The 26472-nt window shown below is 37.2% G+C and overlaps 1 protein-coding gene across 2 annotated transcripts in view; it reads right to left on the bottom strand.

The window, feature by feature from the left end:
- Positions 1 to 23954, bottom strand: part of RAB1A (RAB1A, member RAS oncogene family) — a 33401-nt gene extending 9447 nt beyond the window's left edge. For both annotated transcript variants that reach the window (XM_069495122.1, XM_069495121.1), the window contains exons 1-2: positions 23739 to 23954; positions 3279 to 3351 (exon numbers count right to left, since the gene is read on the bottom strand). In XM_069495122.1, coding sequence (XP_069351223.1) covers positions 3279 to 3351; positions 23739 to 23761 — 96 coding nt within the window. In that variant the 5' untranslated portion in view covers positions 23762 to 23954. The remainder of the gene's footprint in view (positions 1 to 3278; positions 3352 to 23738) is intronic.
- Between the last annotated feature and the right edge of the window lie 2518 nt (positions 23955 to 26472).

Genomic DNA, 26472 nt, shown 5'->3' with positions numbered 1-26472 from the left:
AGGCAGGAGGATCACATGAGCCCAGGAGTTGGAGGCTGCAGTGAGCTATGATTGTGCCACTGTACTCCAGCCGGGGTGACAGAGCAAGACCCTATCTCTTAAAAAAAAAAAAAAAAACAAAAAAAAAAACCTGTAAAATGTAATCAGAGAGTTTCAAGTGATTATTAAGTTACTATATTGACTTATCCTCACATGCTCACATTTCTGCATATTGAGAATCACTGGGTAAAAGAATATACACTTTCAAGGCACTGAATGCAATTTGACAAAATGCTCCTTACTGTTACTAAGTATTCATTTTCTAAAAGTTATTTATTTTGTAATTGAGTATCAGGTACTACAGAACGTAGTAGAGAACAAAATGAATACAATAAACATTTATTTAGCACTTCTACATGCCAGATGCTTGGTTAGAAATACTGAATTCCTGTAAATCCTTAAGTAACCCCTACTCCCATGCCTGAGCCATTACACATACAATTCCTTCTGCCCAAAATTCTCAGACTCTCATTCTGTATAACCCTAACTCCTCAGGCCCTGGGTCACGTGGCAATTCTTTGCTCGAGCATTCTTCAATTTTGGTTCAGGAAATATTGATTGCTCAAACAACTTCTCCAACTCCTTGGCCAATAGTTAAGATTCTTTCCTCTGTGCTCCCAAAGCTTACCATACATTTCTTTATTATAGCTTTCACCAAAATGTCTCTGTTTTGAGGGTATGGGCATCAGTATTTGCTAAATACTTCCCAGGTTATTTTATTATGTAGGCAGTACTGAATACCTGACTTAGATCAATGGGCATGCCAGAAAGGATACTCTGAAGGCACAAACACCTTAAGCTACTTCATCAAGCAATGTCTTCCCACCTCCTGCTATAACTGCTGATTTAATTCTAAGAATTATTCTCAATTTTAATATTTACCAATTATTAAAAATTAAGTGATATATGATTCTAACTTAAAGTCCTTTAATTACAAATAAAGTTTAACTCTTTTTTCATGTTTATTGGCAATTGCTATTTCCACTAGGACAATCATTCTTTTCTTATTGAGAATATCAACACTCTCACATACATATTTTGGCTAGCACCATTTGTTTTCTTACAGTTTTATGCACTTGACAAATTAATTTTAATCCAATCAAATTTATCAATATTTCCTTTCTTCCTTTTTCTATTTTAGGAAATACCTTCATACCACCAAGATTAAAGAGCCACCTATGTTTTATTCCAGTACTTCTACAGGCTTGTTTCTAACCATTATATAAAAAGAAATTATATATTACTTAATATTTTTTAAATGACCTCCATTAATACTGCCATTCTTCTCATCAGAAAAGTCACATAAGTATTTGGGACACTATCAAACATAGTGGTGAAATATGGTGAAATATAAGTTTTTAAAAATTCTAATTTTCCCTTGAAAGCTTAAATTTTATTATAGGCAACAAATACTTTTCACCTATTTTCCTTGAAAGTCTCAGTTCATCTGAAAAAATGTCTGCCAAATACCCAATTCTGCATAACAATATTTTATCTGTTAGCTATTCTTTGAAGTTAAAAAAAAAAAAAAGGTATTCCATGGGGAAAAAACAGCTAGTTCAGCTTGCAACTATGCAGGATGCAGTAAAAAGTGCTTTATGTGTACCTCCTATTTCTTCACACAGAATCCTTTTAAAAGAATACTAAAGGGCTGGGTGCGGTGGCTCACGCCTACAATCCTAGCACTCTGGGAGGCTGAGGCAGGTGGATCGTTTGAACTCAGGAGTTCGAGACCAGCCTGAGCAAGAGTGAGACTCCGTCTCTACTAAAAATAGAAAGAAAATTAGCTGGACAACCAAAAAATATATAGAAAAAATTAGCTGGGCATGGTGGCACATGCCTGTAGTCTCAGCTACTTGGGAGGCTGAGGCAGGAGGATTGCTTGAGCCCAGGAGTTTAAGGTTGCTGTGAGCCAAGCTGACGCCATGGCACTCTAGCCCAGGCAACAGAGTGAGACTCTGTCAAAAATAAATAAATAAAATAAATACTCAAGGATCAAAATTTTTTTTTTTTTTTGAGACAGAGTGTCGCTTTGTTGCCCGGGCTAGAGTGAGTGCCGTGGCGTCAGCCTAGCTCACAGCAACCTCAGACTCCTGGGCTTAAGCAATCCTACTGCCTCAGCCTCCCGAGTAGCTGGGACTACAGGCATGTGCCACCATGCCCGGCTAATTTTTTTCTATATATATTTTAGTTGGCCAGATAATTTCTTTCTATTTTTAGTAGAGACGGGGTCTCGCTCTTGCTCAGGCTGGTCTCGAACTCCTGACCTTGAGCGATCCACCCGCCTCGGCCTCCCAGAGTGCTAGGATTACAGGCGTGAGCCACCGCGCCCGGCCCAGGATCAAAATTTTTTTTAAAAAAAAATAATAATTTTTACTATTTTGTCAAGGATATTCTCAAGTGAAATGGCTTTGTGTATGTGTTCCTGTGAGTGCACAGAGGTCAAGAATACCATGACTTTGAGCACCATTTGGGGCTTAGCACTGCACTTATGTATACTAAGGCGCCAGAAGTAGTTTTACTCACCATTGCTTTTATACCAGAGCAAATGTCAACAGAGTGAAAATGAAAAGGCAAATTTCTTTTGTATTAGTATATTACTAAGTAAATATTTACTTAGTGAATACTAATGCCTTAATATTATTAGGATAATAGTCTTGACCTCATGGACCACCTGAGAGAGTCTTGGTAACCCCCAGGGGACTTTGGTCCATGCTCTGAGAACCAATGATCTAGACAGTAAGAAGGGAAACATGCAAAATTTGAGGCAGCTGATAAAGACTGTGAAGGATTGTGAATTCCATTAGGTCAAAAGTCTGTCAGTTTCAGTATGGTAAATCCCATGCCACTGTCCTTCAAAGTTTGTACCAGGCCCTGCTTTTTCTTTTTATGCTACTAAAGTTTAACCTGAAAATTTCTTTTCATCAAGTCACCTCCAACACAGGCAAACTATTTCCCCTTTACTTTGCTACCTATTTTGGAATGAACCACTGTTTGACCTCTACCTAAAGTATTAAGACACCCTGACTTTATAACCACACTTTGCTGAATTTCTTTTAAGAGCAATAACATTTTTTTAATTTAACAATCCAAGATATCACTTGGGATGTATATTTAGAGGCTTTAAATATATAAACTCTGGAAGAATTACTTATTCTAAATAAAATTGTTTAATTGTTTGTCTACCTAGAAAACATGGCATTTTTTATACAAATAATTATAAAGGCATTTCAACTTACTGCAAACCTAAGGAGGAGGCAAGACTTTCCAACCCCAGAGTCGCCAATCAGAAGTAACTTGAATAAATAATCACTGTAAAAAGAAAAAGAAAATCACATTAATAAAACCATATTGCACTGTAAGTTCTACAACAACAAAAATACAGCCAAGAACAACCTACTTTGAAGACTACAACTCCTGAAAAGCTTGTGTATGACTTAAGAAAAGCTAAAACTGTACCCAACAACAGCCCTCTTGATAGATCACTGAACTAGACAGAATTATATAAAAGTTGAGAGAGGCCATGCCACCCATGATCTGTGTTCACTTACTATGAAACAATGAAAGGAAGCATAAGTGATATGCATTCTAGGAGAGCACAAGAGACATATGCTAAAGAAATCCCACTCTTCCACAGTATTAGAATACAGAAAGTTAACTTTCTGTTGTTCTTGCCAATGAAATGTTAGTTTCTCCTTCAAATTCCAAGATCAATTAATTATTTCACAGCGATCCTCCAATGAACGGACTTTTACAATCCTATCCTAGCATCCAGCTGGAATTCTCCCCTCAAAAAAAAGATCCCTTAACTTCTGAAAGCCCTCATCATAAATATTTTACACTAGAAATGTGGTAAAATCAAAGGCTATTTATACAAGCACAGAACTTTACCAACATTCTAAGCTTGTATTAAAGCATTTTTCAGAAACACTGAAAACTAGGCTCTGTTTATGTATAAATATATCAACCATTGCCAGACCTAACTCAAAAACCATCTCCAGGGATTCCTTCATGGACCTGGGACAACAGATTGTTTGCCCAGGATCTCCAAAGAAATCCCTCATATATCCTTCCCAACTTCAACCAGTTCTATGTTTTCTTTTGAGCAATTTCAAAAGGACAAAAAAAAATTAGAATTTATATATTGTTTTTCTAGAAGATATATAATTTTCAGTTTTGTTCTTTGTGATTTAGTTTCTCAAAAATGCTACCTAATTATGGTGAAATCCAAATGTTACTCAATTTAAATTTAGATTACAATTCTCATCATGGAATAGAAGTGGTGACAGTGGGCAACCTTGTCTGGTGCCAGTTCTAAGCAGGAATGCTCTCAATTTTCCCCATGCAGTATGATGCTGTCTGTGAGTCTGTCATATGTGGCTTTTGTAACTTTGAGGTATATTTTACCTGTGCCTGTTTTGTTAAGAGTTCTTATCACAAAAGGGTACTGAATTTTATCAAATGCTTTTCCTGAGTCTATGGAGATGATCATATGGTCTTTGTTTTGCTCCTATTTATGTAGTGAATCACATTTATAGATTTGTGTGTGTTGAATCATCCTTGGATCTCTGGGATGAAGCCCACCTGATTGTGGTGGATTACCTTTTTCATGTACAGTGGAATTCAGTTTGCTAGGATTTTATTGAATTTTTACATCTATATGCAGGAGGGATATTGGTGTGTAGTTTTCCTTTTGTGGTGTGTCCTTTCCTGGCTTTGGTATCAAGGTAATACTGGCTTCATGGAATGAGTTGGGGAGGATTCCTTCCTTCTCAATGTTACGAAATAATTTCTGCAGTATAGAGTACCAGTTCTTTGACGGTCTGGTAAAATTCAGCTGTGAAACCATCTGGTCTGGGACTTTTTTTGCTGGAAGATTTTTTATTGCTGCTTCAATTTCATTACTTGATATTGGTCTGTTCAGTTCTGTTTTTTCCTGATTGAGCCTAGGGAGGTTGTGTGTTTCCAGGAATTTGTCCATTTCCTCAATGCTTTCAAGTTTATGTGCATAGAGATTTTTATAGTATTCAGAGATGATATTTTGTATTTCTGTGGTATCAGTTATAATATCTCCTTTTTCATTTCTGATTAAGCTTATTGGGGACCTTTCTTTTCTGTCTCTGGTTAGCCTAGAGAGAGGACTGTTGATTTTGTTCATCTTTTCAAAGAACCAACTTTTTCTTTTATTTATCTTCTGTATAATTCTTTTGGAATCAATTTCATTTAGTTCTGTTCTGACTTTAGTTATTTCTTTCCTTCTGCTGGGTTTGGGATTGGTTTGTTCTTCCTTCTCCAATTTGTTGAGAAGATTCATTAGATTGTTGATTTGTAATCTTTCTGTCTTTTGGACATAGGCATTAAGTCTATGAATTTTCCTCTTAAGACTGCTTTTGCAGAATCCCACAGATTTTGGTAACTTGTGTTCCCTTTGTCATTTAGTTTGAAGAATCTTTTGATTTCCACCTTAATTTCCTCCTTGACCCAATAATCATTCAGCAGTAGGTTGTTTAATTTCCATGACTTTGTGTAGAATTGAGTGTTTCTGTTGGAATTGATTTCTAATTTTATTCCACTGTGGTCTGAGAAGATGCATGGCATAATTTCTATTTTTTAAATTTGCTGAGACACGTTTTGTGGCCTAGGATGTCATCAATCTTAGAGAATGTTCTGTGAGCTGATGAGAAGAACGTATATTCAGTAGTTTTGGGGAAGAATATTGTGTAAATGACTGTTAGGACCATTTGTTCTAGAGTACTGTTTAAGCCCTTTGTTTATTTTCTGTTTGGAGGATCTGTCCCATTCTGTCTATCAGTGGGGTGTTGAAGTCCCCAGCTATTATAATGCTGCTGTTTATCATTTTGTTTAGATCAAATATGATTTGCTTTATAAATCTGGGTGTACTTGTGTTAGGTGCATATTTAAGATTGTTACGTCTTCTTGTTGAATTGTTTCCTTCACCATTATATAGACCATCTTTGTCTTTCTTTAATTTTATTGATTTGAAGTCTGTGTTATCTGATAAGGGAATGGCTACACCAGCTTTCTTTTGGTTTCCATTTGCATGGAATATTGTTTTCCATCCCTTCATCTTGAGTCTGAATGAGTCCTTGTGGATTAGGTGAATATCCTGGAGACAGCAGATACTTGGCTTTTATTTTTTTATCCATTCAGCCAGACTATGTCTATTCAGAGGCAAGTTATTGAAAGATTTGCTAAGTGGGTGGATTTCTGTTCAACCTGCTGTGTAGAACTTTATTGCTTTGTGTTACCTCTTGAGCCACTGTGGTATCTAGGCTCTGAACTTTAGCTTTTGGATGGTTTTACATTGGTAGGTGTCTACTGTGCTGATCAGTGTATAATGCAGATCTGAGTACTTCCTGCAGGGCAGGTCTGGTCTTAACAAATTCCCCTAATGTTTGCTTCTCTGAGAAAGTCTTTATTTCTTCCTCATGTAGGAAACTTAGTTTTGTAGGATACAAAATTCTAGGCTGGCCATTGTTCTGTTTGAGAAGACTGAGAATGGGACTCCACTCTATTCTGGCTTATAAGATCACAGTTGAAAAGTCTGCAGTTAGTCTGGCGGGTTTTCCTTTGTAAGTCACCTGATACTTTAGCCTTATGGTTCGTAGGAGTTCCTCTTTTGTGTTAACTTTGGCCAGTCTGATGACTATATGTTGTGGTAGCTGCCTTTTGGTGACTACTCTCCCAGGAGTCCGTTGAGCTTTTAGTACCTGGATGTCGAGATTTCTAGCAAGACCTGGGAAATTTTCCAAGTATTCCCTCAAATAGGTTTTCCAGCCCTTGTATTAGTTTCTTCTTCATTCTCAGGGACGCCTATGATTCTTATGTTAAGCCTCTTTACATAATCCCATATTTCTTCTAGGCTTTGTTTCTCTTATCTCTCTGTTCTCTGACTAACTTGTTTAATTCCAAGGTGTTGTCTTTTAGCTCTGAGATTCTTTCTTCTGCTTGATCTAGCCTACTCTTAAGGCTTTTCACAGTGTTTCATATTTCCTTGAATGAATTTTCATTTCCAGAAGGTCTGCTTGATTTTTTTTTAATTATTCGATTTCTTTAGTGAATTTTTCATTCATTACCTGCATTGTTTTTGTGATTTCTTTCTGTTGGGCTTCTATTTTCTCTTGTATTTCACTGACCTTCCTTACAATTCACATTCCAAATTCTTTATCAGTCATTTCAATGTTCTCCTTTTGGTTCATTTCCATTGGTATCGACTTTTTTTCTTTTGGAGATGTCCTTTCATTCTGATTTTTCATGTATCCAGAGATCTTTCACTGATTCCTCCTCATCTAGAGCAGCTTTTGTTTCTTATCTTTGCATTTTTTGATTAGATAATGGCACACCCAGTTTAATCTGAGGCAGTAAGTCATACTTGTGGGTGAGACTCAACTACACCCTGTATGATTGAGTCAGTAAATGTTGTAAAGGGCATGCAAATTGACCTCCCTGCCAGTAGGTGGTGCTTGCCAGAAAGAACAAGCTGCAATGTTTTGGGGTCCTGTCACCAGCTCCAGTCTAGGTAAACTGTTACCCAGGTTTACACAGTGATAAACATTGTTTTGGTTTTACCAAATTACCATAGTATACCTATTGTCCTTAATCACATCTAAAGAAAAGGATAAAAAAAAAAATCCTAAGTGCCAGTAAGCAGCAAAATACAGGTCACAGAAGAAAATAAAAAGCTTTTAAACAAGTCAATCAGGAGAAGGGACTGAAGCATAGAATGATCTAAATAATAAATAGCCTTTCTAGGTTGAGATTTTAAACTAAAAAAGGATTTTTATTGTAGAATATTACCCTTAATAAATGACTGATACCTAATAGCAAACAATTTCTATTAGGCAGTTCAGTTAGTTGACTGACTTTAGTTCTTACCAATAGGTTCCTCATTAGTTAAACCAAATAAATCCTTAATTACATGTTAAGAATTTACATGTATTTAAGTTAGCAAGAATATCACAGCATTGATACTACTACAGTAGGTTGATACTTAAACAGAAGTTAACACAATAAATGGTCTCAATTTGTCAATCTCCCTGAGGCAGTGCCAGGCACGCAGTAAACACTAAAAGAACATCTCCTGAATCAGCTGTATTGAAACTTGTTATAATAATTGGCTGTACTGGGCCACAGATATTAACTGAGGTATCATTACCATAAAGACCACTGCTCTACTTTATTCTAGAGCAACCATAAGGCTGGGGAAAAAAAAAACATGAATCCTTCCTGTGTTCAAGTTACATTACAGTTTAAAGAAATTAACAGGCAACTTTTGAAAATCACCCTTCTCAACTACTACATTCTTTTTAAATTTCACAAATACAGTATTGCCATTTTTGAACATTTATGCGTTTCTAATAATTTGAGGTTCAAAACCATTATAAAAGTTGAGTACTCTGTACAAGACAATCTTTGCAAAAGAAGACCATTTGCTGTCTCCCAAACAAGTCATCAGCTTCATTAACAGGACAATAGTTACGTGATGGAAAAAGGCAAACAAAATCAAACTCATAATCCTTACCTCCCCTTATCAAATATACACACCTGTATAGTGTGATCAATAAATAGCAAGTTACCTGCATTGGGACATTTTAAATTCAGAGTTTACTTACATATTTTTCTGTAACTACCATTTATAAAATAAAACACAATAAAAATGTTGATAGAAAATATGCAAATCTAAAATTACAGAGCAAAGGGCAGAATTTTGGTACAATGGGCCAAGACTAATTTAGCAAATGGTAACACTTTAAATGTATTTATTCTTTATTTCTCAGAATTTGGATCATTAAGTTGTCAGCCTACAATATAATTGACTTAAATGAAAAAATCGTATCATGCTAGTTTAGAAATCCATAAAGATTTATAATTTTAAGGCCGGGCGCGGTGGCTCACGCCTGTAATCCTAGCACTCTGGGAGGCCGAGGTGGGCGGATCGTTTGAGCTCAGGAGTTCGAGACCAGCCTGAGCAAAAGCGAGACCCCACCTCTACTAAAAATAGAAAGAAATTATATGGACAGCTAAAAATATATATAGAAAAAATTAGCCGGGCATGGTGGCGCATGCCTGTAGTCCCAGCTACTCGGGAGGCTGAGACAGGAGGATCGCTTGAGCTCAGGAGTTTGAGGTTGCTGTGAGCTAGGCTGACGCCACGGCACTCACTCTAGCCTGGGCAACAGAGTGAGACTCTGTCTCAAAAAAAAAAAAAATAAAATAAAAAAAATAAAATAAAATAAAATAAAAGATTTATAATTTTAATCACCGCCCTCCTAAATTATTCTGGTAAATCCTATCCACCGTTTCCAATTCAGAAATTCCTCCAGCTTTTTAAATTTAATTTACTATGACACTTCATACCTTCTACCCCTGAGAAGTTTGAAGTCTATTTTTCCCAATTCTTATGTTTGACATAACTATCTATGGGTGCGGAAGGTAAACTGACTTATTCATCTGTGTATTCAAGGATCTAGCACTGTGCCTTTTACAAAGCACATGCTAAGAGATCACAGAACATTTTAGTTTTGCATTTTTTATTGAGTCTCTTTCATTATGAGTTACAGCCGAAGAAAATCTATGCCATCCTTTAATTAACATTTTTGGCAAAATACTAAGGCGAAAAAAATGGATGAGGGCATGGCATGTTAAAAGGGCATGGGAGCCAACCTGAAAGTTCTCTCAATGGCCAAGCCAAAACAATTTGAGCCACAAAGCAAATAACCATATATTAGATTATAATTTAAAGAATAAATACCCATGAGTTCATACTAGTATAAATGATTAAATAAATAAATGGGAGAGAAGAGACCAATCTTCCTCACTGGATTCCATCAATACATGTAGAAGGAATAAGAGAAATAGAAAATCACCAGATCACCATATTAATAACTGCTGCAGGAAAGATCTGATGAATACTAAAACTAGTGAGTGAAACTCAGGAGAAATAGTATATCTGCGTGGCCTCAAAGTATGTCCCCCAAAATACTACTCTGGTGGTTTTAAGATATCCCCACAAATTCTATGAATACTCCTGCCCCCTAGGAGATAGAGTTTAATTCCCTTCCCTTTGAGTGTGGGCTGTACATAGTAAATATCAGGATTATGTTCAGATCATAAATAATGGAAATAGAACTCTAAACTGAAAGTTGGAACAAGGGTTTTGTGATGGACCCTCTCACAGATTTGTAATAGAATGTATAGTTCATTTTTTCCTTCATCTGTTAAGCAAAAGACCATTCTAATATGTTAGCAAAAACCACATATACCATCATTGATCATTCAACTTCATGAAAACTGGGTAGAATAAAACTCATCCTTACTGAACTCCATTGCTTTTATTTACTGTTTGAATCTCCAATGTTGCTAGAGTAGAAGAGGAGTTGACTTATAGGAAAAACTGATAGCCAAAATAATTTTTCTCTTGTTACTGTCTTTGTTGCCCCACTTACCCACTTGTTAAAGACTACTTTTAATTTCCCTCAACCTACTCCTTTCCATTCAAGCCTTAATCTATGCTTGATTTTTTAATAAATAGTGTACAAAGGGAAAAATCATAACTTTACAGTCAAAAAACCTAAGAGACACCACCTTAAGTGGTCAAGGTGAACATCACCAGTAATGTTCCAGTAATAAGTCAATCACCAGTATGACCTAATATGATGTGATGAGTAGGCCACTGACTTCTGCACTATCTTCCCCAAAATTCATAACCTCAGTGTAATCGTGAGAAAACATCGAACAAAGGCAAACTGAGGGACATTCCACGGTATCTATCAACACTCTTCAAAAGTGTCAAGATCACGAAAAAGGAAAGACTGAGAAACCATCACAGATTGAAGGTAGCTAACATAACAACTACATATGATATGATATCCTGGATTACATCCAAACAGAAAAAGTACATTAGTAGAAAAATTGGAATAAAGTCTATAGTTAATAATGTATCAATGTTTATTTCTTAATTTGGATAAATATACCATGTATGCAACATATTAAGGGAAGCCAAGTGAAGGGTACACAGGAACTCTCTACACTATTTTTACAACTCTTCAGTAAATCTCAATTTAGTTCAAAATAAAAAAGTTAAAAAAAAAACTGAGGAAATTGGCGAAATAGGTATAAACAACAATCATTTCAAAAAGCTAGCTCATTGTATTTCTTAAACATAACTATAAGAGACATTTTATGTTTTCTCAAGTTATATCTCATCATAAATCATGCTGAAATTTAAAAAAAAACCACCTTAAAGTTGCTTGAGGCACAAGTAGTATTACCATCAGCAAAAACTTTTTTGAACTTCTTGAATTTATAATACCATGATACTTTATATGTCTTTTATATATATATATATATACACACACACACACACACACACACACATATGTACACACATACATATATTTTTTTTTAAAGCTAGTCAAGTGAAGCAGTGGGAGTGGAGAACGAACAAAGGAATCTATAACTGGTTGTGATCCATTAGTTGTAAACACCACTGCACTCAGACCAGCCAAAAAGCTAAAACAGTTAAAGTGAGAATGGCATAGATTAAGGCTTGAATGGAAAGGAGTAGGTTGAGGGAAATTAAAAGTAGTCTTTAACAAGTGGGTAAGTGGGGCAACAAAGACAGTAACAAGAGAAAAATTATTTTGGCTATCAGTTTTTCCTATAAGTCAACTCCTCTTCTACTCTAGCAACATTGGAGATTCAAACAGTAAATAAAAGCAATGGAGTTCAGTAAGGATGAGTTTTATTCTACCCAGTTTTCATGAAGTTGAATGATCAATGATGGTATATGTGGTTTTTGCTAACATATTAGAATGGTCTTTTGCTTAACAGATGAAGGAAAAAATGAACTATACATTCTATTACAAATCTGTGAGAGGGTCCATCACAAAACCCTTGTTCCAACTTTCAGTTTAGAGTTCTATTTCCATTATTTATGATCTGAACATAATCCTGATATTTACTGAAGTACATATATCTACCTGTGCCACTTTTGCATGCAAACACTAATGTTCACTATACCTTTAAAAAAGTCACTATTGTGAGAGCATGGAACAATATTCTTTAAAATATAAGTAAGACAGATTTTAGGTTCAAAATTCTATTTAGGTAAAATGCTTTTCTTGCCTAACGTATGAAGTAGGAGATGATTCAGCTTGTTTCTGAATCTAAATTGCTAAGAATTCTAAAACCTCAAAAAAGACAGTTACATGAAAGGGTTATAGAACATTGTTTAATATAATCCCATTTTTGTCTTTAAAAAACTTTTTTTGCATACATTAAAAAAAGATTTGAAAAAATGGGCACTTCTAGATTATAAGATTATCATTGATATTTTCTTCTTTATAACTTTTTAATAGTCTACAGTAAGCTTCTATTACTTTTATAACCAGGGAAAAAATGTTATTTGAGAGGAGGAAAAAATTTGTTTTCTTTTTTTAGAGAGAAGGTTTTTCTGTCGCCCAGGCTGCAGTGCAGTGGCCCAATCATAGTTTACTGTAACCTCAACTTTCTGGGCTCAAGTGATCCTCCCACCTCAGCCTCCCAAGTAACTGGAACCACAGGTAAGCACCACCATGCCCAGCTAATCTTTTCTACTTTTTGTAGAGATGAGGTCTCAAACTCCTGGACTCAAGCATTCCTCACGCCTCGGCAGTCCTCCCAAAGTGATGTCATTACAGGCATAAGCCACCATGCCCAGTCATGAGGTGATGAAAAAATTTTAATCAGAGGGTTTTATTCAATGACTTATCACCCTGTAAATTTGTTCAGCACATCTTTCATAACACAAATGATTTCTAGATAGGTAGAGAAGGTCAAGGCTGTAAACAAATAGCAATGGAGGATACTCCCAATATAGCCACAAGTACATGAAGTCAACTTTTTGAATTAAATGAGAATAAATTTTCTTCTTTCGTGAAATAAAATCTAGATTATCAGACAAGATTCACATGTCAATGAATACTTTAAGACACTAGCACACCTTTCAACATTCCACCCTCTGTAGACATATACCAGGGAAGAAAAAAGTATAACAGCAGAGGACTCTAGTGTATAGTTGTTTTTATACAAACAGTACTCCAAAAATACGAATTTCATAATGTGAGCTGTAATATAAACCTGGTATTTTCAAGAAAATGCCTGGTATTTTAAAAAGTTCAATGATTAGTCAGGTGTGGTGGCACATACTTGTAGTCTCAGCTACTCAGAAGGCTGAGGCAGAAGGATCTCTGGAGCCCATGAGTTTGAGGTTGCAATGACCTATAATGATGTCACTGTACTATAGCCTGGGCATCAGAGTGAGACCTTGTCTCAAAAAAGAAAAAAGGAAAAAAAAAAACAAAACGAAAAATGTTCAATGGAAACTAAATTCATTCTCTTTCGTCTAGATTGGATTCACCCACATGACAGGAATTGTTATGGTTTAAATGTGTCCCCCCAAAGTTCATGTGTTAGAAAATTAATCCCCAATGTAACAATGTTAGGAAAGGCTTAATAAGAGGTGATTAAGTCACAAGGCTCTGCCCTCATGAATGATTAATCCCAAGAGTGGGTTAGTTATAAAAGTGAGTTCAGCACCCTCTTTTTCTGTCTCATGCTCACCTGCCCTTCCACCTTCTCAGGATAAGGCCCCACAAAGGCCAGAGTCATGCTCTTGGATTTCCCAGCTTTCAGAACCATGAGCCAAATAAACTTATAAACTGCCAGTATGTGTCATTCTATTATAGAGCACAAAACAGACCAAGACAGGAATCATGTTACTTTAGCTTCTTATGTCATACTTAAAAACACATAAAACTAAGCTCAATTATCAAATTTTTTAAAAAATCATAATTATGACATAATGACGGAGTGGCCAAATAAACTTTAACATGAAAATTATCAAGACTATTAAACTACATACTGGCCGGGCGCAGTGGTTCAAGTCTGTAATCCTAGCACTTGGGAGGCCGAGGCAGGTGGATCGTTTGAGCTCAGGAGTTCGAGACCAGCCTGAGCAAGAGCGAGACCCCATCTCTACTAAAAAAAACAGAAAGAAATTAGCTGGACAACTAAAAATATATAGAAAAAACTAGCCAGGTGTGGTGGCGCATGCCTGTGGTCTCACCTACTTGGGAGGCTGAGGCAGGAGGATTGCTTGAGCCCAGGAGTTTGAGGTTGCTGTGAGCTAGGCTGATGCCACGGCACTCTAGCCTGGGCAACAGAGTGAGACTCTGTCTCAAAAAAATAAATAAATAAGTAAACTACATACTAATAGCCTCTGGGGTATGGAATGATTAATAAAAATTTCACAATGATTGTGTCTGACATCGGCTTTTCTCCTTCACTCTCTTTAAGTACACTTCACAGAACGTAATTCAAAATTGACCTTCCAGCTGTAACAGTTACCCCTTGCTGGAAACAAGAGGTAAGACCTTTTAGTTACTGCATGTGCTTCTATACTGTGTGAATTTTATAATGAGCACATATTACTTTTATAATTAAATATTTAAAACTAAATAAACTTTCAGTTTCAAACAAAAGCAGCTTGTCAATCAAAACACATGGTCAAAATAACTAATTACCAAGAATCTTAGCGCAAGTTTTTTTCTCCAAATTTAAGTTAGTAGCTAAGCAATTTTTTAAAAAACTGCCTCCACATTCAACCACTAAAATTGCATGTTTTTCTTTGCTATTTAGAGACAATAGATTAATTTTCTGGGTTCCATTTTAGTTTGTTTAGAACGGTGTACCAAAAATTCAAAGCTGAAATTCTGGAAATGAGGAAAACTTTGGTAGTGCCGAAGGAAGTGGCAAGTGATGCAAGAGGACAAAAAATTAGACAGTCTTAAATCAATATACAATAAATATTTGCTGAAAAATGCACCAAGGCGGGGGTGTAAACTTTCTCTACCTCTTTACCTCTCAAAGCCTGCATGGGTTTTGGAGCTGGAAAGACCTGTATTTGAATTCAGGCTTTATCACATACTACTTACAAGATCTTGGCACAAGTCACTCACAACTATGAGCTTCACCTATAAAAAGGTTCAATTAGCACCCACTACCAGTCAATTAGCCTTCTTGTCAAGATTAGAAATAATGTCTCTAAAAAATCTAGCACAGTGCCTGGCACATTATAGGAGCACAGTAAGTGACAATTATGATGTTACCTTCCTCCCTCCAAACGATGAGGTAAATTTACAGAAACTTTGAAGCTATTCATCCAAGGCTGCTGTTCATATGATGAGTGACAAAGGATCACAGGAGTTTACCCATATTATCTAAAGTGAAAGTTTAAAAATTACTAGCTAATAGTTATAAGTACTATTAATATGACCATACCAGTCACAACTTCCAAAGCCTAGTAACACATAAAATATCATCGGCAGCAAATGTCTCCTCTATAGTAAGAGAAGGCAATTTCTCTGCTTCATTTGCTTTGTTTTTAATAAAAAGACACCCATGACTTCTAAGGCCCCAAGTATAAGAGAAGTCAGGAGAACAGAAAAATTGAGAATGGATACAATTAACCTCAACCCTAGTGAAGCTTTAAATATCAACCCAACAAGATGTGAAGGCTAAAATCAAAGGCCCATTCATACATAACATGTACCTTAAAAACCCTTAAGAGAGGTCTTTTTAAAGATGTTATCACGAACCTTTAAAGTTACTGACCACAAAAATGTTTGTGGCCTAATTACTTATTTAAATTTTAAATTCTTAGAAGTAACCACATGTAGTAAAGTGGAAACAGCATACTTGGACTGTGAAATCACAGGTCCTTGAGTTAAAATTCCAATTCTGCTGCTTACTCTGAATGCCCTTGGGCAGGTCATTTAACTCTTTTCTGCCTGTTTATGCATCTGTAACACTAGGACATTTTCTTCAAAGGACTATGAGGAATTAAGAGAAACCATGTACATTAAACTTTCTGGCCGGTGGTAGGAACTCAAACTGTCTGTTGCTGACCTCACTCCAAGACAAGCATCAAGGATTCTGAAGAGTCCTCCTTGGCGCTCCATTCCTCTCCAGTTAAATCAACACAACAAACTTTCTATAAATAACAGAAACCACAGGCCCCTTCTTCAAATCTTTTGCACTATCATGCCACCCTATTCTTTTAACATATCACAATATTTAACTTGTATTAACTGTTATATTGATTATGCTGGTCTTAACATGAGTCATTTTCTCAACTAATTTGTAAGCACCTGGAACAGAGTCCATGTTTTCTACTTTTTTATTTATTATTATTATTATATATTTTTGGAGACACAGTCTCTCTCTGTTGCCAAGGCTAGAGTGCAGTGGCATCATCATAGTTCACTGCACTTCAAATTCCTGGGCTCAAACTCCCTAGTACCTGGGAGTCTGTGTGTGTACCACCATACCCAGCTAATTTTTCTATTTTTTATAGGGATGAAGTCTCGTTCGTTATGTTGCTCAGGCTAGTCTTGAACACCTGGTCTCAAATGAACCTCCTGTCTCGGCTTCCCAAAGTGCTGGCATTACAAGTGTGAGCCACTTCACCTGGTCTTGTACTTTAAAATAAACAACAACTTTGGGGAATGGTAACACTTGAAGGTGCTGACTCGGGAAGGGGGGGTGGGGGGGGAGGGACATATACCTACATGATGGGTGCAATGCGCACTACCTGGGGAACGGACACGCCTGGAGCTCTGACTTGGGGGGAAAGGCGGTACATGGGCAACGTATGTAACCTGCAATTCTGTATCCCCCATAACAATAAGATGAAATTAAAAAAAAAAAATGGAAAAAAAAATAAATAAAAAAAATAAAATAAACAACAAAAAGGAAAACAGAAAAAGAACTCAATTTCCAGAATATTCTGATGATACAGAAAAAGCAATTTTCTTTACCAAGCTTTATTCCAAGGTGAGTTAGCTGTATGTATACGTATGTACATATGTATATCTAGCCAATGGAAGACTTTTTAAAAATATGTATTGAAAAAATTTTTAAGGTAGAAAAAGAGATAAATGCGTGATGATTAAATGCGTGAGAAAAACATTAAAAATAAAACCACCTGCCATTTACACATTATTCTAACATCCTTTACTAGACTACTCATGTCAAGTATCGTCTACGTGTAACTGTACAATTTACTCTGGAGACTAAGCATTTAGTAGGTTTTAACTGCATTTTATAGCTAAAGAAACAGGCTTAACATTGTAAATGACTTCTATGAGGTAAGCAGCAGTCTGAATATAAACCTCAGGTTTCCAACTCCAAATGTTCTTTTTATCATAACACATTCCCCCAATGATATATTTTATATATGCAGATGATTAAAAATGTCAGTGAATATGTTAAGTCCTACATATAAAAACTAAACCATTTATGAACTAGCACCCAAGGCCTGACCAAACACAAAGAAAAGTGTGATTCACTGCTTAAATTAATTTAGAACACTTGTGTTAGTAGAGAATAAATTAGCTCAGCTCAAAAAAGCCTGGTGAAAATGCCTAATCTGGAGTTTGGACTTCATTAGCTTTAGTAAGTAAAGAATCCAACTGCTCTTCATCAGGGCAGGTGCTAGCCACCAATCTACAAATAAAGCACTCATAATCATCCACATTATATATTTCACAAAGTTGTTTCAAATGGTCTTTTATAAATTTAGCTATTCAACTATTTTTATAAATTCCATCTAATCTCCTTAAGTAAGGCTATAATTACACTTGACTAGGCATATATACTAACAATATCTATACGAATTTTAAGGTAGTAAAGATATTACACGGATTACCTATTGTTCTTAATGTGAATGCTGATGTTCCACGAACTTTACTATGCCTTTGTTTCAAAACTCTTGGAAACACTTAACGTCAGTAATATGAGAAACAGAAAGGTAAGCATACAAAAAAGAGAGGGGGAGGGAGGGAGGACTAAATGATTAAAAGAAAGTCATGCCCAAACCATCCCCACATTTTAAAATTCAAATTAGTTCAGGATACCAGATTTAAACTTTTTTGTCACTCTCAGGTTTCCACATTTTAATATTGATAATGATAATGAACATTCCTTTTTCTGTTTTCAATTTCCAAATCAGGCATTCTTAATTTGAAGTTCAGGAACAGTCAAGGGTGTGAACTTTTTGCAACTCTATGCAAAAGATCTTGAGTATGTATGCACATAGGTATCAGGTCCATTAAACCAAAATGGGTTTAAAATAACTGTCCTAAATCAAGCTACTGGAAAATATCTATAGGCAGAGTGGAAAGGACAAAGCATAATTTTACTAAGTACCATTATTATGCAAAGGAAATACATTCAGAGAAGTTAAATTCATCATTGTTTTTGGAAAACTTCAATTACATAATTCACTCAGTTTCATTTTTAAAGCTCAATTAGTTTGAGGTGCACACTGCATAAAATACTCTATACGTAAAGACCATAGCCAAGTGGCTGGCACAGAGTAAGGACTCATTAAATAGTAGCTATTATTAAAGTGATTATTTTCAATGAATAGTCTTCCCTTGTGAATAAAGACATGCACAAATAACACTACCTGTCATGATTACCAATCTACAAGCACAGAACTTAACTAGAACCTATCACAACCTCAGATTTAATAAGGCAGGATGTTTTGATGAACTGAGTCAACCAGTCACAAAAATACCAAAGAAAACTTCATTTCCTACTTCTTCTGGACCCTATTTCTCACATGGTTAAGTCAGCCAACAAACTAACACTTAGTTCTCTGGCTCCTCAGGGTCTCAGGACCATTTTTTCCCAAACATCATTCCATCATTACCCTTTTATAATCTGAAACACTTTCAGGGTGGTTCCAAAGAAAAGCAAGGACCTAGGTTTTCTTCCCTATATTCTATTTCAGATATCAAAGCAGCAATCTCAGCCCCACCTTCTACAGGAAAACAGTGACAGTATGACCACCCCCCTCCCTCTCCTTCTAAGGATAGGAAAAAAAATGTGGGCATTTTGCCTAAACCTCTTACTAAAACTCCAAAGTAGTTCTGACAAAGAGTGGTTAAAAAGCTGATAAGTTACATATCTGAGCTACGCTCTACACCCATTTTCAGGTTTTTCTTCATCTTAAGACACTGGTAGTTTATTAGGAAATTTCTAAAATCTCAAAACCTTAAAAAGCATTTTGTTTTACCCTAAATATGTTCATTATTAGGAGGGAAGTAAGATTAGATACCTTTAGCAAAAGAAAACTATTCTATACTGTCAAAAATAAAACTAGTACAACTACAAATAGTGAAACTATCAAACAGGTACAGTTAAAACTACCAGGGAGAAAAAACACACACACATACACATAGCCAAAAGATTGCTAATAGGATGTGAACATAATAAGATGTTAGAATGTGGTAAATTATTCAGATTGCTTCCAGAATTCTTAAGATTGCTACCAAAATATCTAAGAAATAAAATTACTCAGAAAGCAAAATTCTCTTTAAAAGCCAACTGGAGAGAACACTTGAAGCTCTTCCATCTTTAATACAACATTAAAACAAAAACAAAACCTAAGATTTGATGGTTAATATCCCTCCTTTTAAATTAATTATGATGAAAAGGGAAATTTTAAAATGCAAAATTTTAGTTTGTATCTTTAGATGGTCCTACAAGATCATTCCATTCATACAAAACTCTTAAGATGTATTTTGTGGATTCTACACAGCTACTGGAAACTTAAAATTACCCAAAGAATTACAGATGTTGATCTTCTACAGATGTAAAAAACTCATATTCTATTTTTTTTATTTTTTTATCTTTGAACTTTGAGGTTCAAAAAAAAAAACCCTCATATTCTAGACAATGAGAATACTAATTATGTTTCTTTAAACTCTTCTGAGTTTTTAAAATCACCACCAGCAAGTCATGAAGACAACCAACTCCCCCAAAAAACCCTTACTTTTAATTGATTTCTGCTTCTCTTCTAATACAAAACTCTAACAAAAAACAGTATGAAAGTAATGATATTAATTTAATTATACAGTCAGATAACAAAACTAATTAATTTGCTTTTACTTTAAAACAAGTTAAAAAAAAAAAAAGACCTGACAGTGCTCAACAAAGAAAAAATTCAAATGTTGCTTGAGTCTACTATAACAGAAGAGCAAAGTTTGAAAGACTGATAAAATTTTGAGACTCTGGAGCTGTATTTGGGGGGGGTGGAGAGGGAGGTGGCTAAAAACAAGGTAATTCCTTTAAAATTTTTCTACATTAAAGAATTACACTTGATCCAAGTAGACTACTGTATTTCTTTCTACGATAGTAAACTGGTATATTCAAGATAGGTACACATGCTTTATTCTTAATACTTTCCTTAAAGACAAAGCAGCTAAAATGATTTTCTTGACACTATAGAAAAATCCACTAGAAGCCAATGGATTATGAAAAATGTTTCTGGTATGAAAATAATGTTAAGTATCTCTTAACTAGTGTGTTGAAATAATCACTGCCTGCTTCATCACCTAGCTCAGAAAATCAAAATCTTTCTTCAGATCTCCAGAAAAAAGAAAGCTTTGACCCTTTTCATCTACTTTTTCTACTGTTCAGCTTACACTTCCAATTGCTTTTTGTTTGTAGTTGAAAAGCAAAAAAGTTAGTACCCTTAATTTCTACCTTAAAGATAAACTTGACTTGTCATTTCTCCCAAATCAGTCCAATTAACATGGAAAGCAATCAAAGGGACAGCTTAAAATTTAATCATTATTGATATATTTGGCTCTTCACACCTAAACCAAAAGCTTACAACTTAAAAATCATAAAGTAAAAGCATTCAGTAATAAAGCTACCAACAGGTAATCTTATGTCATTAATGTAAATCTAAAAAATCCTAATCCATCTGAGAGAACCAAACCTTTTCTCTTGTCAAGATCCCATTTTCATTACCAAATTTAGGCAGATTTTAAGCTTCTAAAAGGAACAAGATAAATCAGTAGTGATAAACCAAAGCCAAGTTAAGAAAAATCTGGGGTACACTCATAAACATTAGCTAATATACCATTCATTAGTTACTAAGACAACATACTGGTATCAGGAAAAGCACTCAACCATTAAAAGTTTTAATTTAAGAGAAAGTATAAGATTTTAAAGTTTAGGACAACATGTTAAAGAAAATGAACTTGTACCTGGGTGATAAAACGCTAAAGAACTACTTTCTTTCCTCTTCCAAATTTTCTAATTACTTTTACAATGACAACAAACTTCATTAAAGACAAAAGAAACTGCTAAAGTAAGATTGCTAATAATCTGGTTGCTCTTATGATCTTCACTAATAAAATATCCACCACCTCCTCTCACCCTAAGTAATTTTCACTAACACTTTTGGAAAGGTTTTCCCAAATTCCTGGATTATTTTACTAGACAGTCTAGAATACAAATACAGTAGGCCAGATACTTGTGTAGTCAATGCCAGAAAAAACATAAAATCTATTCCTGGGTTTGATCCTGTTGAGGTCATTAATCTATAGAGTTCTCAAAAGAAACGCTAATTTGACACTATATTTACTTAAGAATTACTGTCATTTATTAGCCATTCCTCTCCCTTCTCCCCCTTGAAAAATCCTCCTTGCTACCTTCTGCTCCTCCAAATCTAACTGCTAATAATTCCCTGACAGTTCTCTTTCCTAGAAAGTCTTCCAAAATCCAAACAGCCAACCACAACCCGCCATCCTCCTGAAATCCTGTTACTTTGATCCATGCTACACATCCGAAACTTGCTATATCTACTGGTGTTTGATATGTATAAAAATCTATTTTCTATATTCCATCATAAGCTCCTTGAGGGTAAGGATTATATCCCTAAATCCTAGCGTTGCTAGAATGCCTTACATGCAAATGATGTATACCAACTAAAGACTGCTCTTAGTTTTCCAAATTTTTTTTTTTTTTTACTTTTCCATCTGTAATGGATACCAAATTTTTTTTTTACATACATTTGATCTCCCCACTACCCTGATAGGAATAATGACTCCTATTAGTCTGCTTTACAAATGGAGAAACAAATTCAGAGGCTGAGTAACTTGTCAAAGTTCTGTTCAACTAATCTTCAAGATCTATTTGCAGTACTAAATTATAAATAGCAAATATAGGAAACTCCCTGAACAGCAGAGGTTTACAAACCTCTATAAAGCAGCAAATCCATGTTCTTTATTGTTGCCAGGAAAACTACTAAATTAATAACCTCAAGTTCAACTCTGCTCAACTATGCAAAACCAAATTCGTCCTTGGAGCCCTTGATAAAAAAAAAAAAAAAGTCAACACAGTAAATATGTCACTCTAAGAAAACTACCCTCAGCTTCTTAAAGTATACAAAATTCTAATAAAACACTACGGTTTCTGTTCAGTACAAAAGACTTCAGCATCAAACCACAGTATTACAAAACTTGAAGTAAGAATGCATTTTGCAAGAGCCATGTGACACACACATGACAGTCAGCTAAACTGATGGGTGGACCTTTTAGGGGGAAATATCTAGAAGTAATTGACAAAAGCAGCAAATAAACTCAATTTTGGGGACAAATACTGATTTTTCCCTTAAAAAAATTCCCCCATCCCTCAAAGGCTTCTGACACTGAAGAGGAATACCAATTCAATCTCCTCCATTTATTTGTTAATTTATATGTAAGCCGTAGGAGGATTTTTTAAAGGGCCATGAAGGAAAGCCCAAGAAAGTCTTCCCAAGGAAAGTGAACACCAGTTCCCAGGAAAGGTGCCAGGTGTGTCACATCTGCTGTGGTGACTTCTGGAGTAAGCAAGAGAAAGAAATGCATTAACTTTTCATGACACGTCATGGAACCTCATTCCCTATCTGCAAGCAGTCAAGTAGGTAATCCAAAACCTACAGACTATATCATAGGTCCCACTCGTTTCTCCTGCAACTTGACAGCAATCTTCCTTTTATTTGGTAGTATCAGAAAAACATTCCTTGGTTTTAGTTGTTTTATTTTTTCTTGACCTACAGAAGACAAAATGACTTAAGTGTCCTCTAAAAAAAAAAAAAAAAAACCTTCTCACAAATGCCCAGGTTTTTAGGAGGGTAATGGACCTGGCGAGTTCTTAAGAACTCTTCCAAGAGACTATTAAAAAAGTGAACTAGAAAATTTAAAACGTTTCTCACCATCTACTCATTCCCCTCAATCCCACGCAGTCCCGAAAAGCGTCCATATTACCTGAAACCTGACGGGGACGGTGGAAGGAGAGAGAGCCAACAAGCTCAGTATGTACAAGTAAAGCTGGTTTCCACCCTGACGATCCTGACAGCTCCGCAGAGTGCGGGCGCAGGGTCTGACAGTGCCCTCTAGGAGAGCTGTCCCACCACATCCCCTCCCCTTAAAAACAAGTCCTTCTTCAAAAGTCAATGCTTCCGAGAGAAGCTACCCATACACACCACCCCACCACCCGACTCTCAAGCGCCCCAATCCCCTCAGCAGACTGTTCCTCCGCACTGACCCTGCACCCAGGCCCTCCAACCTGACCGGGTCCAGGCCCGGGCGGCTCACCCCTCCGGCCCGACCCCTCCCCCCGGCCGCCCCTCCGCGTCAGACAATGGGGCCCGACTCCCGGCCGCCAGCCTCTTCTGCCCCATCACCCGTGCCTCACCCTAGCCAAAGCCCCCAACCGCGCCCCAGCCCTCCTTGTCCCCTTTAAGCTTCCCCAAGCTGGCCCACGGACCCAGCCGACCGGTGCTCTCCTGCACTCACTATTCGGGATTCATGCTGGACATGTCACTGCAGCTGCCGCCGCCGCCACCGCCGCCCTTGCTGCCGCAGCCGCCGCCCTGACTCTCCGCGCCACGGGTAATCGAAGGAAAGGAATGAGATAGGCTGTTCCGGGAGAGCAAACGTCTTCCCCCACTCCGTCCCCTTAGAACACAATCAGCAGCCGCCGCCACTCAGCTATCGCTTCCACCCAAAATGGCCGCCGGCGAACCAGGAAATAGGGAAGCCTTAGACCGAGGGGCCTTTACATGGCCCAGAGGGCGGCCGCGGCGCATGGCATGTCGGGAAAGAGAGTCGCGAGGACGGCTATGCGAGCTGAGGACAGACGGGGTGGCGCAGAGGCCGGGACTCGGGTTCCCGCCAAGCCCCGCGTCTCTAGGGCATGCGTACTTGAGGGGTTGTCGCCCGCCCCATTCCCCACTCCCTCACCCCACCACCCTCCGCCCCTCCCTGCTCCCCTCCCTACTGACTTGCTGGCTAGGACTTCGCTCGGACTCCCCCTAGCGGATTGGCTGAGGCCGAGCGCCCCTGGTGATGTCATCAGTGAGACGTGGCAGCCGGACGAGTCAGCGCCCCAGGGGGGAGGGGGAGGGGAGAGGAGGGGCAGAGGGCGGTGCGGGCAGCCGAAGAGGGTGGGGGTTGGGGGAGATCAGGGGACTGGAGGGAGTGGTCAGAACCGGAGAGACAGCCGGAGGGCGGGGGCGGAGAGGGAAAGGGGCTGAAGGGAACGTCTGGCGGGTCCTGCCACCCGTGCGGCGTTTGCTGTCCTGATCTGCTTGAGGCTTACGTTAACCCCGCTGGTCGGAGGATGTGCGCTCAAAGGACAGAAGGGAAGTCAAGGACTTGACTGTACTTGAAGCCGTTCGTTCAGTTCTCTTCACTCACCCAACCCCACTTGGGTTCAGTCATTGTCCAGTGTTGGCCGGGCGCACTACCATTTTCTTTTTTGATTTCCTACCATTCCTATTTCAACCCCTCTTTTATCACCTCAGCCTGGGTATTGCAGTACCCTCCATTTCTTCTCGTCCCCTACCCATTTGCACACACTATCAGATGTTTCTTCCTGAAACTGCACTTCCATCATGATCCCACAACCTTCATTGGCTCCACGTTCTGTGGGTGGGACACAAGCCAGAGTCAGCCTAAAATCTGAGCCTTCCTGCTCTGGTCCCAGCCTTCAAGTTAAATTGTACTGCCTTATTTTTAGTTGTTACTTAGTTCTGAGACGTTCTGCAAGATGGGAAAGTACTAATCGATAAAGACATGCAATTCATCACTATATAATGCCTACAATACTCCGGGAGTAATATTAACTCATTTTTTAAAAACCTTACAGTCTTAACTGTTCTCTTTAATCAGCTCAGGAATTTAAATCTTCACTGAACTTTAACACATTATCTTGGATTATTTAATTACAAAGGGCATAGTATAATACATTGCCCAAAGTTTATCTTCCAACTTGTTCTAAGAACTAAGAAAATTATTTCCCCAGACTGATTGCAAAATCACTTTGAGTTTCTATGACACCAAAAAATAGAAAGAAGGCAGTTCTCATTTTTACCCACATACTAACTATACCCCTTAACCCCCAAATTACAACATGTGTGTTAGTTGACAACCTCATCAAACAGTACACAAGAGTTTCTTCATATGTTGACTTCTGAAATGAATATGGTCACCACCCCAGGAGGACCCTGTATGGATCAGAAATAAGACACCAAATAGTGTTTATTACCCTGGACTCTAAAGCCCATGACTCTTCTGGCTTATTGTGATTTCACAGAATAAAAACTCAGAAGTGTCCAAGAACTCATTCTGAGCCAAAAATACAATTTTTAATCTGTCCCTGTCCTTGGAGGATTACCCTCCAACTTCCTCTAACAACTTTATTTCCCAGCACAGAATTACCCCCTAACACCTTTTAATCTATGTGAGAGGATAGTTGTTAGAATTAAATAAACAGAATGTAAACCATATAATACAATGACTTTTGGGCACTTGCTAAATGTTAATTACTTTTCTCTGTTTGAGAGCAACAAAATGGCTTCCCTCCACCTTTCTAGGTTCCCTGGCTGGACTATGAATTAAATTAGCATAAGACAGATTAACAGGAGAAAAACCATATTTAATTATTATGTATGGGAGTCCTATAAAATAAGAAGGGTCAGACAATTGAAGCTTATTCAGCATCCTGAGCTACAGAAAGGAATAGGGGCCTGAGACGTTGAGGGTGGCTGTGGTAAGACACAGGAGGGCAAGAGGAGAAATGCATGATGAACAAAGGCTGTCTTGCCAAGCAGATGAATAATCTCCCAGGTAATAACAGTTGTCTACAGCAGCCCTTTTTCTGATACAGAAACATTATTAATGTAGATTTACTTTATAGATGTAAATTTATTTTACAAAAGAACAGGTTTTCAGAGTTACTCCAGTGTCTGCAGTTTCTTAGAATAATCAGCTCAAAATATGCCAAAGAAGTATATTTTGGGATGGCATATTCTGGTCTCCTGCAGTCATATTTGGGGTGGTGTGTCCTGAGCCCCAACACCTACTTACCTCAACTTTCCTGGAAGTTTTAAGTGTACCAAGGACAGGAAGCCTCATGTCTTACTTATGGTGTTGAAATATGCAAGGAGATCAGAGGCAGCTTACAATTTATGTGTCATTTACATTAAAACTTCCTTCCCAAACCTAAAGTAGTTAAAAATAATACTTT

The sequence above is a fragment of the Eulemur rufifrons genome, chromosome 19 (assembly GCF_041146395.1).
Source record: "Eulemur rufifrons isolate Redbay chromosome 19, OSU_ERuf_1, whole genome shotgun sequence".
NCBI lineage: Eukaryota > Metazoa > Chordata > Mammalia > Primates > Lemuridae > Eulemur > Eulemur rufifrons.
The sequence above is the reverse complement of the archived record's forward strand: the minus strand, read 5'-3'. Positions and strand labels throughout refer to the sequence as shown.